Source organism: Perna viridis, chromosome 7 (genome assembly GCF_037379345.1).
Source record: "Perna viridis isolate PV_CMFRI_1.1 ecotype Kerala chromosome 7, ASM3737934v1, whole genome shotgun sequence".
NCBI classification, from domain to species: domain Eukaryota; kingdom Metazoa; phylum Mollusca; class Bivalvia; order Mytilida; family Mytilidae; genus Perna; species Perna viridis.
Window position 1 is genome coordinate 25,920,159 of NC_142451.1, and position 15,142 is coordinate 25,935,300.

A 15,142-nucleotide genomic window follows, 5' to 3' on the forward strand; every position below is an offset into this window, starting at 1 on the left:
TTCAGTTAATCATTTGTTAAATTTGAACACATAAAGTATATCCATAATTTCTATATATATATGTATATTTATCATTAAAGGTTAACTACAGAAAAAATATTGTGTAATCGTTAAAGATTAAATGCTTGAAAAAAATTTAAATCTTTGAAGAATGTTATAAGATTCGACTTTTACGTTTCTGTTTCAAATCTCCTACATTTATTTTGAAGTGCAGATAATAATACTCCAAACAAAACGTAAATGACAAATTCCAAACCAAAAAAATGGCAAAAAATATACAAAATCAGCTATTCTTTTTAACATAACTGCTTGGTGATATGATGCATGTCAATGTTTCAAAATCGCATGATTTTTTAATCAAGTTGGCTATAAAAAACTACATCAACATAAGAATATACCACAAGGGTAATTGAAAATGATTTTCGTCAAGACATTTGCTTACAGACTCAAAATTATAAGGCAATTTCTCTCAACTCCCAGTTACATGTTAAAGATTCACGAAAAAATACTTCGGAGAATGTTATATTAAAACATTTCTCAAGATGTCTGCTATCCCAACATCAAACTTTGTTTCGAGCTGCGGTGCTGGTCATTTTTCTATGACAGTATTATACAATTTAGTATCAGTATCAGATTGATTCAGTAACTACAAATGCAGTTGACTTTATACTGATATTTGGTAAATTAAGATGAAAGTACTTCAACAGTATATACATCTGATTTTATGTTAAACAAATGGCGTTGGAGTAATGTCAGAAGAATAGAAACAAATCTGCCAGTCCGTGTTTGACTTATAGACGATGTACATTTAACGACCATAACTCATTTGATTTAAAAAGGTAAAGTTACGACTTAAGTATAGGTCTGTCTAAAAATCTGGTAGGGGTGATTCAACATCTCTGAAGGTATTCAATGTAACTGTTGAAACAATTTCTTTCGTCCTAAAGCATATCTTCCTGCGTTTATTCCTTGGATCTGCTATATATCGTGACATGTAATTCTAGTGAGAAATTTCCCCATATTGTTCTACAGTAGAATGTGACCAAACTTAAAGTGTTAATATCACCAGTTACCAACTGTCATTTGTACTCTTATTGTCGGATACACTTTCTATTTTTATGAGGCGTTCTATTAAATCTGTTTTGGATAAAGTTATGCATAAGACGCTATTCACGAGTTTCTGCTTGGTTTTAAGACAGAGTTGTACTTAATTAGTAGACTTCCATAGATTACCTGCATGTTTTATTGGATTCTTAATAAGCCTTGATAATAAGAAAGAGAGCAGTACAAATGTAAACTAAGATCATTCTTGAAAGAAGTCGTTAATTATAAGTTATTTGGTTCAGACTGCGGGGCAATATGGTTCATCTTTGTAGGTGCAAACAATCAAAAACATTACACGAAGGTATAGTTACAAAAAGTTATATAAATTGTCTTTGTCCTCAACTACAGAAGGCGGAATAAAGCTTCAACTCGTATAGAATTAAGCTTGAGTTAAATGGTAGTCACGACTTCAGTATAGGTCTGCCTAAAAATCAGGTAGGTGTGTCATTCATGCAAAAATGCTATAATTATAATATCTATATAAAAGTGCACAGCATGTGTCATGGCTTTATTATAATTCTTTTTCAACATTGGCATATATTCTCATATAAAAAAAAACTTCCTATATCTTTGAAAATGTGTTTGGATGGTCACATAGATGAAAATAACTAAGAACTAAAAAGGAAAGTATTCTTCGTAGTAGGAACAATCAGAAATATGTTTTCCTTAACAAATTTATGATGTACCTTTTGCATGAAGCTTCCATCATGACAAGGCGTATATTTGTTCCGTCATAATAGTTCCCTTTATTGTAGATTGCAACAAGAAAAACTATACATGGGTTTCAAAATGCTTTCGAAATCAGTCCCTTTTGTTTTAACTTCTTTATTCACTAAATACTGGTTGAAATTATGATTCTTCTTTTCCTTTTTGAAGCTTTTAGTCGGCATGATATGCTATATTTATTCACTAGTGTTCTTTATTTTTGTACTTTTGCCTTGAACCCTTTGATTTCATTTTGGTCTTGTCAATGCAAGTTATAATGGATGAAAATTGAAATAAAACAATTCAAGAAACATTGGAGCTTAAATTATGTGAATGTCATATGTCATTTATTGGTATGTTGGTAATATGATGTATAATAAACATGAGAAATGTGGATAGGAACAATGACCGATAGGCCCTTTTTTTCATATTCACGACTTTGACGTCTTTTTCAAATTTTAGGCATATGGAAGTGACTCTCCAACCCGACAGACTGGTTTAGTGTCCGATTGGAGCAATGGACAATGATAGACTTCAAATTAAAATATTTAATTTATTGGAGCTGTGGTAAGTACTTGGATACTTATAAATAACTTATTTCACTATATATTTAGATACTTACAAAAGCCAATATATCATTTTTTTTTCAATACTGTTCTGCCTTTCACCAATAAGACCGATAACTAGGTTGAACCTTTGAAAACTTGCATTCCGTTAATATAAAAAAGGACTATTACACGCAAATCGCTTTCAATTCATAAAAGGGTAACTATTTCAATGACACGATGTAATGACGATACGTCCACCATAAATATTGTTCCTTTACCTTAAAGGTAATATTTACTTTAAACTGTGTCATAAACATCAGTTTGGACGACGCATCGACATTCTTAAATTACATCTGGTATTGGAACATTTTTGTGTGTGTTATTTTTTCCAATGGCGTCATCGTCATTTGTCGTTTTGGTGATAATATCTATTTGAAAATGAATAGTTTGACTGTGTTACCTTTAGAATAAAACCAAATATTTCTGAGATATTATTTAATGTTACTTATTTCGAAAGTTCCGATTTCATCCGAAACGTTTCCGTTCTTTAAAGAGTAATCAAGCGAATCAAGTTTTGAGCGGAAACCAGCGGAAACCAAAGGAATATATTGCAAAGACGACTAGACAGGAAAAAAAGAAACACACAACAAGGAACATAAAGTCACCAAAATAACACGTATAACAAAGAAACAAAAGCTTGGAGTAACCTGAACGCCACTGAAAACTGTAATATCTATGGAGACAATATAAATTTTTAATGTTTAATTTCTCAAATATAATATCGTTTAGCGGGTTATATTGGCGGGATAAAATTTGGCGATTGTTAGGCAAAAAAAGTGTGCCTCAAATTTTGGCGATTTTAATTTTGGCGGATGCTGAGTACCTAGGCCCCAAAGTAAATATTTTGCGGAATTTATTTTAGCATTTTTTTGACCGACCGCTAAAATACGCCAAAAATTAGAACCCCGCGAAAATTTCCCACTATACGGTACATGGTATTATTGTTATGTATTTAAATTTGAGATTCGATTGATTTGAATATGACAGTGCGTATTATTATTACTGTAGTACTATCGTTACGTATTCCAGTATTCCAAGTAATAAGATTCGATTGAGATTGACTGGAATATGATAAGATCAGATGGACTGTATCATTTGCTTTAAGGATCAATGAATTAACATATAACAAAAGTGTTCCATTAGAAAACCATTTGTACTCATTTGTTTAGCGGCATTTTATTACTTTAGGTGGCTTTTAAAAAAAACATAATTAAAGCATGTTGTTGAAAACCTGATTGCTCACATAATTCTAAAATCTATTATTAAAGCAGAAAATTTGTAACGAGTACCGCAATTAACAGTTTGTGTGATTTTGTTTGTTAATGTTATGAAAACATTTAAATGAATACCTATTCTTTACAACGGAAATTGTAGAGTGCTCTGTCAAACTCTGGAATTGATTTCTGCCTTATGAGTGGGTTCGATTCTTCATATATAAACTACCAACAGTATCGTTCCTACTATATTGTAATGTTTTAGATAGTCATCAAGCACAGATAAGGTAAGATCATGTTTAATTTTATTTTGGATATTTAATTGAGTGCATTCATTTTTTCCACTTATTTTTCTTTTTCTTTTTTTTATTTTATCTGATTTTCAATCATATATTTTTTGGTTTCGTAATATACCTTATACAAGGGAGAAAACATCAATTAAAATTCAAGCCTTGAAAATGAAATGCTTACAGAGAGTACAGGTATGTAGTTATCAGCGGTTACAATATATGGAGTTGCCTAAAGCATTATTTTCACCAGGTTGGCAAGTATGTAAATGCAGCCCGAAACTAATTGTTCATGTACCGTGTAATAACGCTAATTTAATACTTCTGTGCAAATTGATAGAACCCTAAGAATCGACAGAACACTGTTGTCTCATCTTTTCTTTTCCCTTATTTTTACATTTTGACATAAATTTAAACTTACATATACATCCATGTATCTAAAAAGAAGCAATATTACCAAGAAAGCTTTTGTCATTACCTAATGGCACTGCATACAGAACCTCTCGTTGATGGATTTGGCTTCCTATTAGGATATTTTTGGTTTTTAGTACTTCTCCTATACAACATTGTGATTGCTATGTTCCTGTATATTTGATTCTAATGCTGCTGATGAGAGGTTAGATCTTGAAACCTGTCTATAGCACATCGAAATGTGTAATATATATATATTAATGGTATTTTTGGGAACCTGTTACGTTTTAAGCAAATGTTTAACAACGTTGTTTAAATGATGGTTTAAATTACAAATTATCGTTCACTATCAAAAACCAAAGGTATAGAAAGTAAACTAATTATTTAAAAAAGAAACATCGCTTCATTTTCATTATTAATTAGCAGTCTTTTAAAAAACAAGTTGATTTATGCATGTCGAAAACCCAACAAACTTCACTCATTTTTATTTCAAATTAAGAATCAGTTACAGTCCAGATAACTATATAAGTTTGTTATTCGGTTGTTGTAAACATTACTGTGAAAGTACTTATATTCGTGGGTATCATTTTTTGTGGTTTAGGGGAAACACACAAGTTCGTGGATTCCTGAATTCGTCGTTTGGATGATCTGTCATACATTTTAAAGTAAATAATCCTTTTCATTGGGAATCGAAATTCGTGGTTTACCTTACCCACGTAATCCACGAAAATTAGTACCCCGCGAACAATAGTACTTTCGCAGTATATAGATTTGTGTATGATATTAGCACTTGCATATAACTTGCTATAACCTTGGTTTCATTGATTACCCTTGCAAGCGTTGCCGTTATGGTGTAATTAAGTGAGAGATGAGTATATGGTTAAAAAAACAGACCCCAAAACAAACAGGGCTATCGTGACGTAAAGATAAAGCATCTAAAGATCGACGTAATATAGTTTGAGCTGTGGGTTTTCCAACACAATGTCTACCATTGACAGTGTGTGAATTTTACGTGAATAGGCACTTAAAAAATGTTTATGTGGAAGCTGTTAGAAATAAAAATAAACTTTTGGTTAAAGATTTATAATAAAAGTCACTTCAGAGACTGGCGTTTTAATGTCAATATTCCATTGAGTTGTGTAGCTTAAAAGCTACTTTGAATGCATATAACGTTTTATTACTAATTAATTACTTTATTCAATTTTATCAAGTTAAATGAATTTAAAACTCACAAAAGACTACCATCTTCCTCTAACATTAATAAGGTAAGATTAGAAAAAATCATGATTAGAGCACCATCTCAGTTGTCAAGGGACAAAGATGAAATTACATATAGAGACAGAAGTATTTATCGACATCGAAATGTTACGTCACAGTATATGTCACGGAACACAAAATGTCTACGAATAACGAAAATACTTGTTATCAATTAAAGAATTGCACGATTTGAATTTAATGAGGCAGACCTAGAGTAAGGGACACACATCTTACAAATCTTTGAAACGTTTGTATTCAGCATTTTAAAGTAATTTGAACTGATTCCATTCTTTTTCATATGAAAGCTTGATATGTTTTGGTGAAATTGAATATGATTTATACATATCACTGATTTCAAGAGTTTTGTCCGTTACCCTCGGTCTACCTTCGTAAACATTACAAAAAGCAAAACTATTTTGAAACAAAGACAAGTGTAGAATAATAACCATTCGATAGTCTATGTTAAACTCAATGATGATGCATTTCTTGCAGTTCAATATGACTAAGCAGCACGGGATACTGAACAGCTTTGCTTATTTATTCTTATATTGCATTGTTAGTGTTATATGCCTTCGGGGCACCTGATGTAATTCCCAGTTTTCTGTGAGAGTTTAAGTAGCAAGTGCTTTAGTTTTATGTGAGATGTCTTGCTTTCTTTATCTTCAGGTTCTATATGTGACAGTATTCTAAACTGTTATTTACATTGTTGATGATCTTTTTCCCTGTTTTCACTTTTAGACCATGTACTTGGATTTTGAAATATCTGAATTGGCCTATAACTGACGCTTTAGATTTTGTTGTCGTCTTACATACGGTTTATATATGAATAAAATACATGTTCATTTCAAATAAGAAGATATGAATCTTTTATATAAAAAATATATTTTCTTAATTGTGTTAAATGTATGTCATAAATCAACTTCAGAGCTTGCCGTAACTACGCGGACTTTTTGTACCATACCCTACTTCTTACAAGTAGGCATCTGAAATAAATATGTGTTGTTACAAGATTGAAGTCATCACTACAGAAGTTTTATGGTTGTCATCATTAACTGTTTCTAGAAAAGCAGAGGAGGCTTACCCTACCGGTGCACCTTGTCCACATTCCCAGTGTTTGGTTGAGTCCGAATTGCTCGTTTGGTATTTGTTGTTTTGGTTATTTCATGTTCTTTGTAGTATATCTGTATTCCTTTTCTGGTCTTATCCATGGGTTATTTCTTTTGATTTCTGCTCCGAATCTTGGTTCCATTGATTATTCTTTCAAATTTAAAAATATTTTTGAGGTAAAATTTAAAACAAAAATACCCAAATGGAACACCACACACATGAACTCAAACTGAGATCAGATTCAAAGCGAAATTTGTAATGTTAGTAATGCAGTATTTTGAAGCCGTTTCTTCGAACTAAATAAATTGGAGTGTTTAAAAGTACTAAGGGCATCATCTGCTTCTCAAATGAACTAGATAACAATACTAGTATTTACTCCTAAAATTTCAGCTTAATGGGTGGACTGTTCTGTTATGTTTTCTGTTTTATGATCATTGACTGTATTGTCTTATGCAGAAACTTCAATATTCAGTAATATCTGCTGTCAACCAGTGTTTTCATTCATAAGGGTGAGTGGACTAACGACGGTACGAATACATAAATCGACACATATTCCTATTACACAGGCAATTACCATTATTATTACAGTCTTCTGCTTTTAAGAGTTATTGGTTAAAGCTTCCGAAGATTAGAAATAACTTAATGTACATCACTTCATAATTTTGATTTTTAATTCAGGTCGTTAAACTTAATTAGAAATACCTTCGGTACAGTTGTAAATGTCCTAAATTCATGCAATCGTGAGATAAATTCGGTACTTTAAATGTCACTGCAAACCTTATGATATCTCGGCTCAATATATGTATTTCAGCAAAATAAAAATTCATCGTTAATTACTAGTTTTCCTGTATACACATATTAATATTATATTTTGTTCGTTATCTTTTTAAGGCTGCAATCGTCATAAATCAATTTCAATTTCATTTGAACCAAATGTGTGTTCCAGAGTTTTAAGAGACTAACCATGTTACAACTAGGCATGTCCTATGATATTGCAGCAGATAGTAAATTTGGTTCAACTATTTCAATTTTATTTAATTCTATTTCATTTTGTTGCAATGTATTGTTAAACTATAAATTCTATTCTATAGAAAAGGAATTTTCCGCTATCAAAAGTGGATGACAGAGTATATTTTCCAAGTTCCCCAACAATGCAACTAAGCTATTATGGGAAGATCAACTAGTTGTTTTCTTTACTTTGAGGTTGCTGGTGCATTTATGTATGTTAAATACTTACCCACACATGTGCTTAAATTTGAAAACTGAAACTGCTGACGTAAATAAGTCGGAAATTGACTTTCGAAAACTGCATTTGACAATCTGTTTCTACATTGGTATAAAACCTGTGGTCCTTTTCACACAAAAAAATCGTAAGTGTAGAATTAGTCGTAAGTTATGATGTCATAGTAATTCAAAGTATTGTGACTAATATTACTCTTACGATTTTTTTGTGAAAAGGGTCACTGATTTTTCCAAAGGCTACTACAAAAAATAAGAAGCGATTTGCTCAGTCTTTTCATTTCAATTCTCTATAACAGATGATACATTATCAGTGAATAGTCCTAACTTCTAGATTTTCAAAAAATTTTCATCAAAATAATTAATTTGAAAATAAGAAAGAACTGGTACACCTTATTCCTGATTCATAACAACTAGACCTATATATGGATGACACTGCACTTTTGAACTCTACACTTGATGACGAATGTGATTATTTTTACTTATTTAACGTAATATTTTCTTAGTGGCAATATGGTAATATGCTCCGCGTGAGTAGTATACATTTCAAAGTTGAAATCCTTTACTTCCGTGCACTGACTTAGTACAGGGGGAATACTGCAAAATAAGTTTCTTAGACATGGGTTTGTTCAGTCATTTTTATTCAAACATTTCAGAAGTTGCTGGTCATTATGACAATTAATATGAAGTTTAAACCGAGACAAAATGTCTTTATACAGCTTTTCGTCTTCTTGTTTGACGATCACCCCAACTTCCGAATTTGTCGCTTGTGCTCACCTATAATATCATAGGTGTCGCTGGTTGAGAGGACCTGCATATCCTCATATAGTTACCCTTCATGTAAGAGGGATTAATTTTTCAAATATTTTAGTTTTTGTCTAAATGATTGATTGACTGATTGTTGTTTAACGTCTATCTTATGACAGATATTCCATGCATCCAATGACCAGAACGATTGACTTATCGATTAGACATTACTTTGTACTAGTCTGAGTCACTAAGCCGGATCTTTACAGCGCTAGCTCGTAGAATCAACAGCCCACAGATATGCATTCCACCCCACTGATTTGGACTTGGCTTCTTCTGTTATATATTTTTGTACTTTATTTTGTTGTCTACATTGTAAATGTGGATCGCCTTCTGCTTTCATATTGGATTCTGATTTAATGCTGCTTTGGTATTTTTTACAGATATTCATAAAAAAAAATCAAAATAAAATTGAAATAACCATAATCTACTAAATAATCACGTTGAATAACGGAATGAATAAGAAACGAAATGTCCTTTTATAGTTCTCGGTCGCTGTTATTATTTGGAGATATTATCAGCCTAATAATATAAACATCCAAGTCATAACTATAGATTTGTTCGACATTTAGAGCCAACCATTCACTAATTACAGTATAACAAAAATCAACACTTCGGCTATATATTGTCAATACTGTGGATTTGGTCATAATTTCAACAGTTGCCAGACTTGTAGAGTGCTGTAAGCTGATAGCCTAACGCCAGATTAGGACCAAATAGAGATAGTATCATATCATCGGCGAGAGAATTAGACATTAAGCAAAATAAATACATAGTTATTGTTATGTCTGAAGGTTAATGATAGATGGACAAGCATGTTAATGTGTGATTAAATGGATAATAGTCTGGTATTAACAAAGAAATGGTGTTACATTTGTTTAATTTGGCGGCCAATTTAACGAAACAAAAACGTTGTCTTCCAAATTTGGTCTTGCTTTATTTTAGAGGACACAGATAAGCCATACTTAATTATGCCGTTGCATATTTTGTAGATTTCTGTCTGTATATTGAAATATTTTTCTTAACTTTTTACCTTTGATTTTAGACAAAGGTGTTTTATTAGTGTAGTAGTGGAGTTTAAGTTTTTGTACTAGGTCCGGGATTACATCAAAGCTAAAGCAATAGTTACATTAAAAGAGGTTATGAAGTTGATACCCTTTAATCTTTGATACTACTAAATATATCTTGTCAAATATTTGGCATAGTAGGGATTTTATGAGAAAAGTGGGTGAAAAGAAGGGGTTTCTTGTCTTAGTTGTAAATAAAACACGCACATTAAAGAGCATTTAATATGCTTGACCTTATTGTAGCCAAATGCAAATTTAAAAAAATAAATAAACTATTTCATTTTCTTTAAAATGAAATGGAAATCTTTCATAATATCGTATATTATTATTATTATTATTATCATTATTATTATTATTATTATTAAATTCAATTGAGTTTGCCGATGCATTAATAGTTAAGTGCAAAATTTGATGATATTTATAAAGAAATCAATATATAATTCTGTATCCTTGAAATTTGATGGAAACAAATGCAATAATGAAAGTATTCTAATAAACGTGTTACGGGTTGCAATAAAACGCCAAAGAGACCATGACATACTCCAGTAAAGTTACAAAACAAAACATTTCTATAGGTTTCAAAAGAAAACTAATGCTATTTTTTAGCATACAATCAACTAAAAACTTTAAAATCAAAACATTAGAGTATCACTCATCATCTGTGAACATAACAATACAATGGAATTGAATTTCCAATAAACAAAATTTGGATCGTTTCATGAAATTGTTCATCTACCCAATAAATCTAAAATTCCACTTAACAATGTTGATTCTGTTCTTGAAATCATGTTGAGGAACAATTAATTTCGATACGATCTTCGTTAGATGATACCGATTTGAAACAATACCATGCTTTAAAAGCATTTCATAGAAATTATTAGTAAAAAATTAATGTCTATGTCCTGAAGTATCGAAACAGAACTAATGATACTAATAAGCGTCAACTATTCATTAATGCATTGTATTTAAGAACAGAAACAGCGGGAATATAAATTATTGTTTCGGTCACTTAAGTTTCTCAAAATGTTAGTTTAGTCATTTTGATATAAAAGCGTGTTGTGTCCTTTAAAAACGATCAATGTTTTCACACCTGTAGAATGTTGTTACTGACTTCAGTAAAGCTATATTTCGTCAATGTCCGTTATAGGATGTTATAGAAAATTACGTTGTCTCAATAGAAATATTGAAAACTCGTCTGATAATTTGACGCCAACTACGTCATTTTGTAGGCTTATTTATGCCGTTTGCACGTTCATTATATAGACTTTAGAAAATTAAATAGATTTTGTATTGAAGGTTCTACATATCCGTTGTTCTGACTTCAAAACTTATATTTACCGATTGTTTGAACGGATTTTGAAATTGAGGTACGTGACGAACTGTGAAATAAAATTATCGAAGTCTTGAAACCGATTAAACTTATTGACTATACGTGACAATAGTATTTTATGCGGCTCTGTATATGGTAATCGGAGGCATGGTTTGTGTTGTATTGCAGACATCTGGTGATCCAAACCTGTTTAAAACTTGTAAAACTAACCAGTTGATGGTAAGGCCACGGCAAACTACTATATTTTAGATGTTTATAGATGAATGAAATCTCCAAATGGCAATTAATGATGAAGAATAAAGTCTAAGCGGCAATAAAGTGGATGTAAAATCACTTTACATCAAATAACACATAGCACTACCCACGCAACTATCAAATATTAAACTCATTATATCTAAATGCTTTCGGACAAAACATTCAGAATTTAATTTGAAATGTGCAGTTATCTCTCCTTTTCTGCCTTATTTTAAAAAAAAATCATTTTTACCTAAGTTAAATATAGCTTTAAAAAATTCTCTGTTTGTAGGAATTTCCGATTATTTGAAAGATATTCCATAAGGTTTCAGGGATAATTTGTCAGTACTATCATATTTTCGTCATATCATAATTCTATATGTAGTTTTAATGAAAATTATGTGCATTGGAGTGAACGGCTTAATGCAATTTATGAACGAAAATTGGAAACCAGTCAAAGAGAATGATTTTTGATCGAATCAAAACTGAAGACATTGTCAAGGGATTCCTTGTTAAGTTGTACGTGACAGAGTCATACCATGTTCTGTATTAAAGTGACATTTCAAAATCACTGTGTTTAATAATAAGTCATATTATGTAAGTTCAGTTTGAAAATTAATGTAACATTTGTACATAGTGATACAGTGAAATATGTCTAAATCGAGCCCCCTTTGTTTTAAGTCAAGGAAGTAGACCTAGGGTAAGGGACATAACTCTTAATATTCAATTTCACCAAAGCCAAAGTTACGTTAATCTTACATGAGATTGATGTAAAATGCTGAATACAAACGTTCCAATGATTTTTAAGAGTTGTGTCCCTTACCTAAGGTCTACCTCCTTAAGACAGATGTTCGGTTTGTTCAGGTTAAATATATGACTTAACTTGCATAAATGGACTTCTAAAAGTGTCTGTTTGAGGCATATTAGCAATATTTATAGAGATAGGTAAAGACATTGTATTCATATTCCTATGACATAATGAATCATATTAAATTCAAAAGTCAATTTGGCAAGCAATTTGAAATAAGAGACGACTTTTAATTCTCATTATTAGTTTCGTTGAAGTCAAGGGATACAGCCCTAAAAGGATATTAAAATCTAGAAATACTTTAAGTGACCAGTAAACAAGAAGACATATGTACATTAAGATATTTTAATTTTATCATTTTTGCCCATCAGAATTGTTTTAATAAACACTGCAAAAGGTTACATTTTGCTGTAATTTACCCAATATCGGTTGACTACGGTATAATAACCTGCTGAGAAACACTATTAATATACTTGGTTGGAAAATATATGTTGCTATTTTCAACGTCGTACGCTGAAGGCAGCTTCCCGTTTAAATGCATGCTTAGTTCTCTTGTTCTCCTGTATCTGATAAAATCCTGAAAGTCTTCCTGATTCTACAGGCTATCAATACCATTACACAGCATCTTTAGCTATTATTATACGTAAACTGTCCCCGGAGCTGAAGACAATTGCATTGCATAAAACTATATAATACAATGAAAACAGGATTAACAGTAGGTTTATCAAATTTTATCAGAACAAATTGATGCGTATTTTCCAATAAATGTTCATTTTATAAAGATTGATGATAGCAAAGTGGAAAAGCAACACCATTAGCCTTCTACCGCCTGATAAATGTAGGTATCGATCACTTTGGATGAATACTGTTTTATTGTCCGAAAGTATGTCTGACCAGTTAAAAACTATAAATGATTATAGATGTATTAAAGTTCTTAAGAATCACACTATCAAGTTTACATTGCTTCTAAGGTAAGGAAACGTGTGTTATTACTTGAATTTTTTTGTTTTATTCTTTTTATTGTATGTCTTTCTTTGTTTTGTTTTGTTTTTTTTTTATTTCGTTTGTTTTTGTTTGATTTTGTTTGTTCCTTTTTTATTATTATCTTTTCTGGGTTGTATTCTGTTTTTTTTTACTATACTATTTCTTTAAATGTTTTCTCCGATATCATGCCAGAAAACTCATGTATAATATAGTTTGTTCAGTGTTATTTCTTATTTAAACTAAAGATTTATTTTCCCATTTTTTGTATTGGCAAATATCTTGAAGATTTTAAACGACCAGACTGTTTGCCATAAGTACATGTTGCATAGTAAACATGTCTTTATTTCTTATTACGATGGAGACACCTTAACAAAATAACATTTGATCAGGAAAACATAATTTGACCGTTAGTCGATGCATCAATTTTACAACTTTTAGAAATTAGTAATTGTATAAAGCTAACAACCCATTTAGCGTTTAAATTATAGGAAAAGGCATGTTGACAGAAAAAATTATATTGACAAACCGTAACGATCCAAAAACGGCAAATTTGAGAAAATTATTATCATGGTTATTAAGGCTTGATACTATTAAAGATTGTTAAAAATACCGATGAATTATGACCTGTTCGCTTTAATTCACCTGCCAGTTGAGTATTGTAATTATTAGAAACGCCTGTCAATGGTTTAATTATAGTGTTGATAATAAAATTATTGGAAAATTGTATTTTAGTGTAAATATTTATAGTCATAGTTAAAACATTGTGTAATTGATAATGAGGTGATGAGAATTGTACGGTTTTAAATTTTTGGTATTGATGGAAATTGTTCTGATCCAGTAATATCAACTTTTCCATACTGTATTATGGTGTCCTGCAACTTGACAATATTCACATGGTTTCTTCTGATAATTGTATAATTATAATACCATGATAAGAACTTTAAATAGTATAAAACGAAAATATAAAGTTCATCTCTGATTTGAAATGGTTGAAAAGTGTATGATGCAGAATGTTTCATTTAAGAAAGCGATTTTGATCGGCCTTTCGAGTAGGTAACTTTTTTTTTCTTTTTTGTAATATTGGTCAAGCGGTTTCACTACAAATTAATCAATAATGAATATTTGTTTGCAATTTGTTAAACCTGCTAAACCTGTTTTAGAGTATTTTCTTTCTTTTATACTGGTTTGTGGATATTTATTTTATTTAATTCCAGATGAATCCGTTGTACATTTTGACTGTAGTTTCAGCCACTTTATTATCAACACATGCAGTGAAAGAAAATCCCATCAGCGTGGGTGATACCGGCGAAGGCACAGAATGTGATGCAGATATAGAAACTGCTAATACTTGTCTAGCATGTTCAAGATTGAATCAAGATATCGCGGTGCCTTTAACAGTGTGTTGTACTGAACCAAAAGCATTAACTGTATGCGAAATTTGTACAAAAGATCCAGATGGGTGTCTTGGTGACGCACGAAGCATTTCAAGCGACGAATTTATCGATGACGAGTCGGAGGAAGATCCAGAAGTAGACAAACGGTATGGTCGGATGTTCATGGGTGGATGGGGTTACCCAGGATCCAATCATGGCAAAAGGTTTGGTAGAATGTTCTTAGGTGGATATCCTGGTCGTAATTACTTCATACCAAAGCAGAAGGACAAACGGTTTGGAAGGCTATTTTCTGGTGGTGGTTACGGATATGGTCAGGTCGGGAAACGATTTGGAAAACTTTTTACTGGTAAAAAAAAGCGTTATGGATCTTTGTTCCTTGACAACAATAGATGGTAAAATGTATGGCCAAATTAAACTTACTTTGTTCTTTTTCGAGTAATTTATATATGTTTTTTTTTACACTTCTATACATGTATATTACATATAGTTCATTAAAGATTTCTTCCTTATTGACTCTTTTAAACAAGACATTACGGTTAAGCTACCAAAGTTAAGTATCGAAAAACAAATACCATAGCATAAAAGC

At 31.2% G+C, this 15,142-nt stretch overlaps 1 protein-coding gene across 2 annotated transcripts; it reads left to right on the plus strand.

Moving 5' to 3' along the window:
• Positions 1-3,714: 3,714 nt before the first annotated feature.
• LOC148612008 (uncharacterized) lies at positions 3,715-15,065 on the plus strand. 2 transcript variants are annotated; one of them, XM_088593088.1, is made up of 2 exons: positions 3,715-3,918; positions 14,377-15,065. In XM_088593088.1, the coding sequence occupies exon 2, from the start codon at positions 14,377-14,379 to the stop codon at positions 14,950-14,952; it is 576 nt and encodes a 191-aa protein (XP_088449214.1). In that variant the 5' UTR covers positions 3,715-3,918; the 3' UTR covers positions 14,953-15,065. The 2 variants fall into 2 exon arrangements, with proteins under 2 accessions (XP_088449214.1, XP_088449215.1); XM_088593089.1 differs by lacking the exon at positions 3,715-3,918 and adding an exon at positions 13,051-13,149.
• The last annotated feature ends 77 nt before the right edge of the window (positions 15,066-15,142 follow it).

Excerpts from the sequence above, each read along its gene's own strand:
- LOC148612008 (XM_088593088.1), top strand. The coding sequence starts at position 14,377 with ATGAATCCGTTGTACATTTTGACTGTAGTTTCAGCCACTTTATTATCA.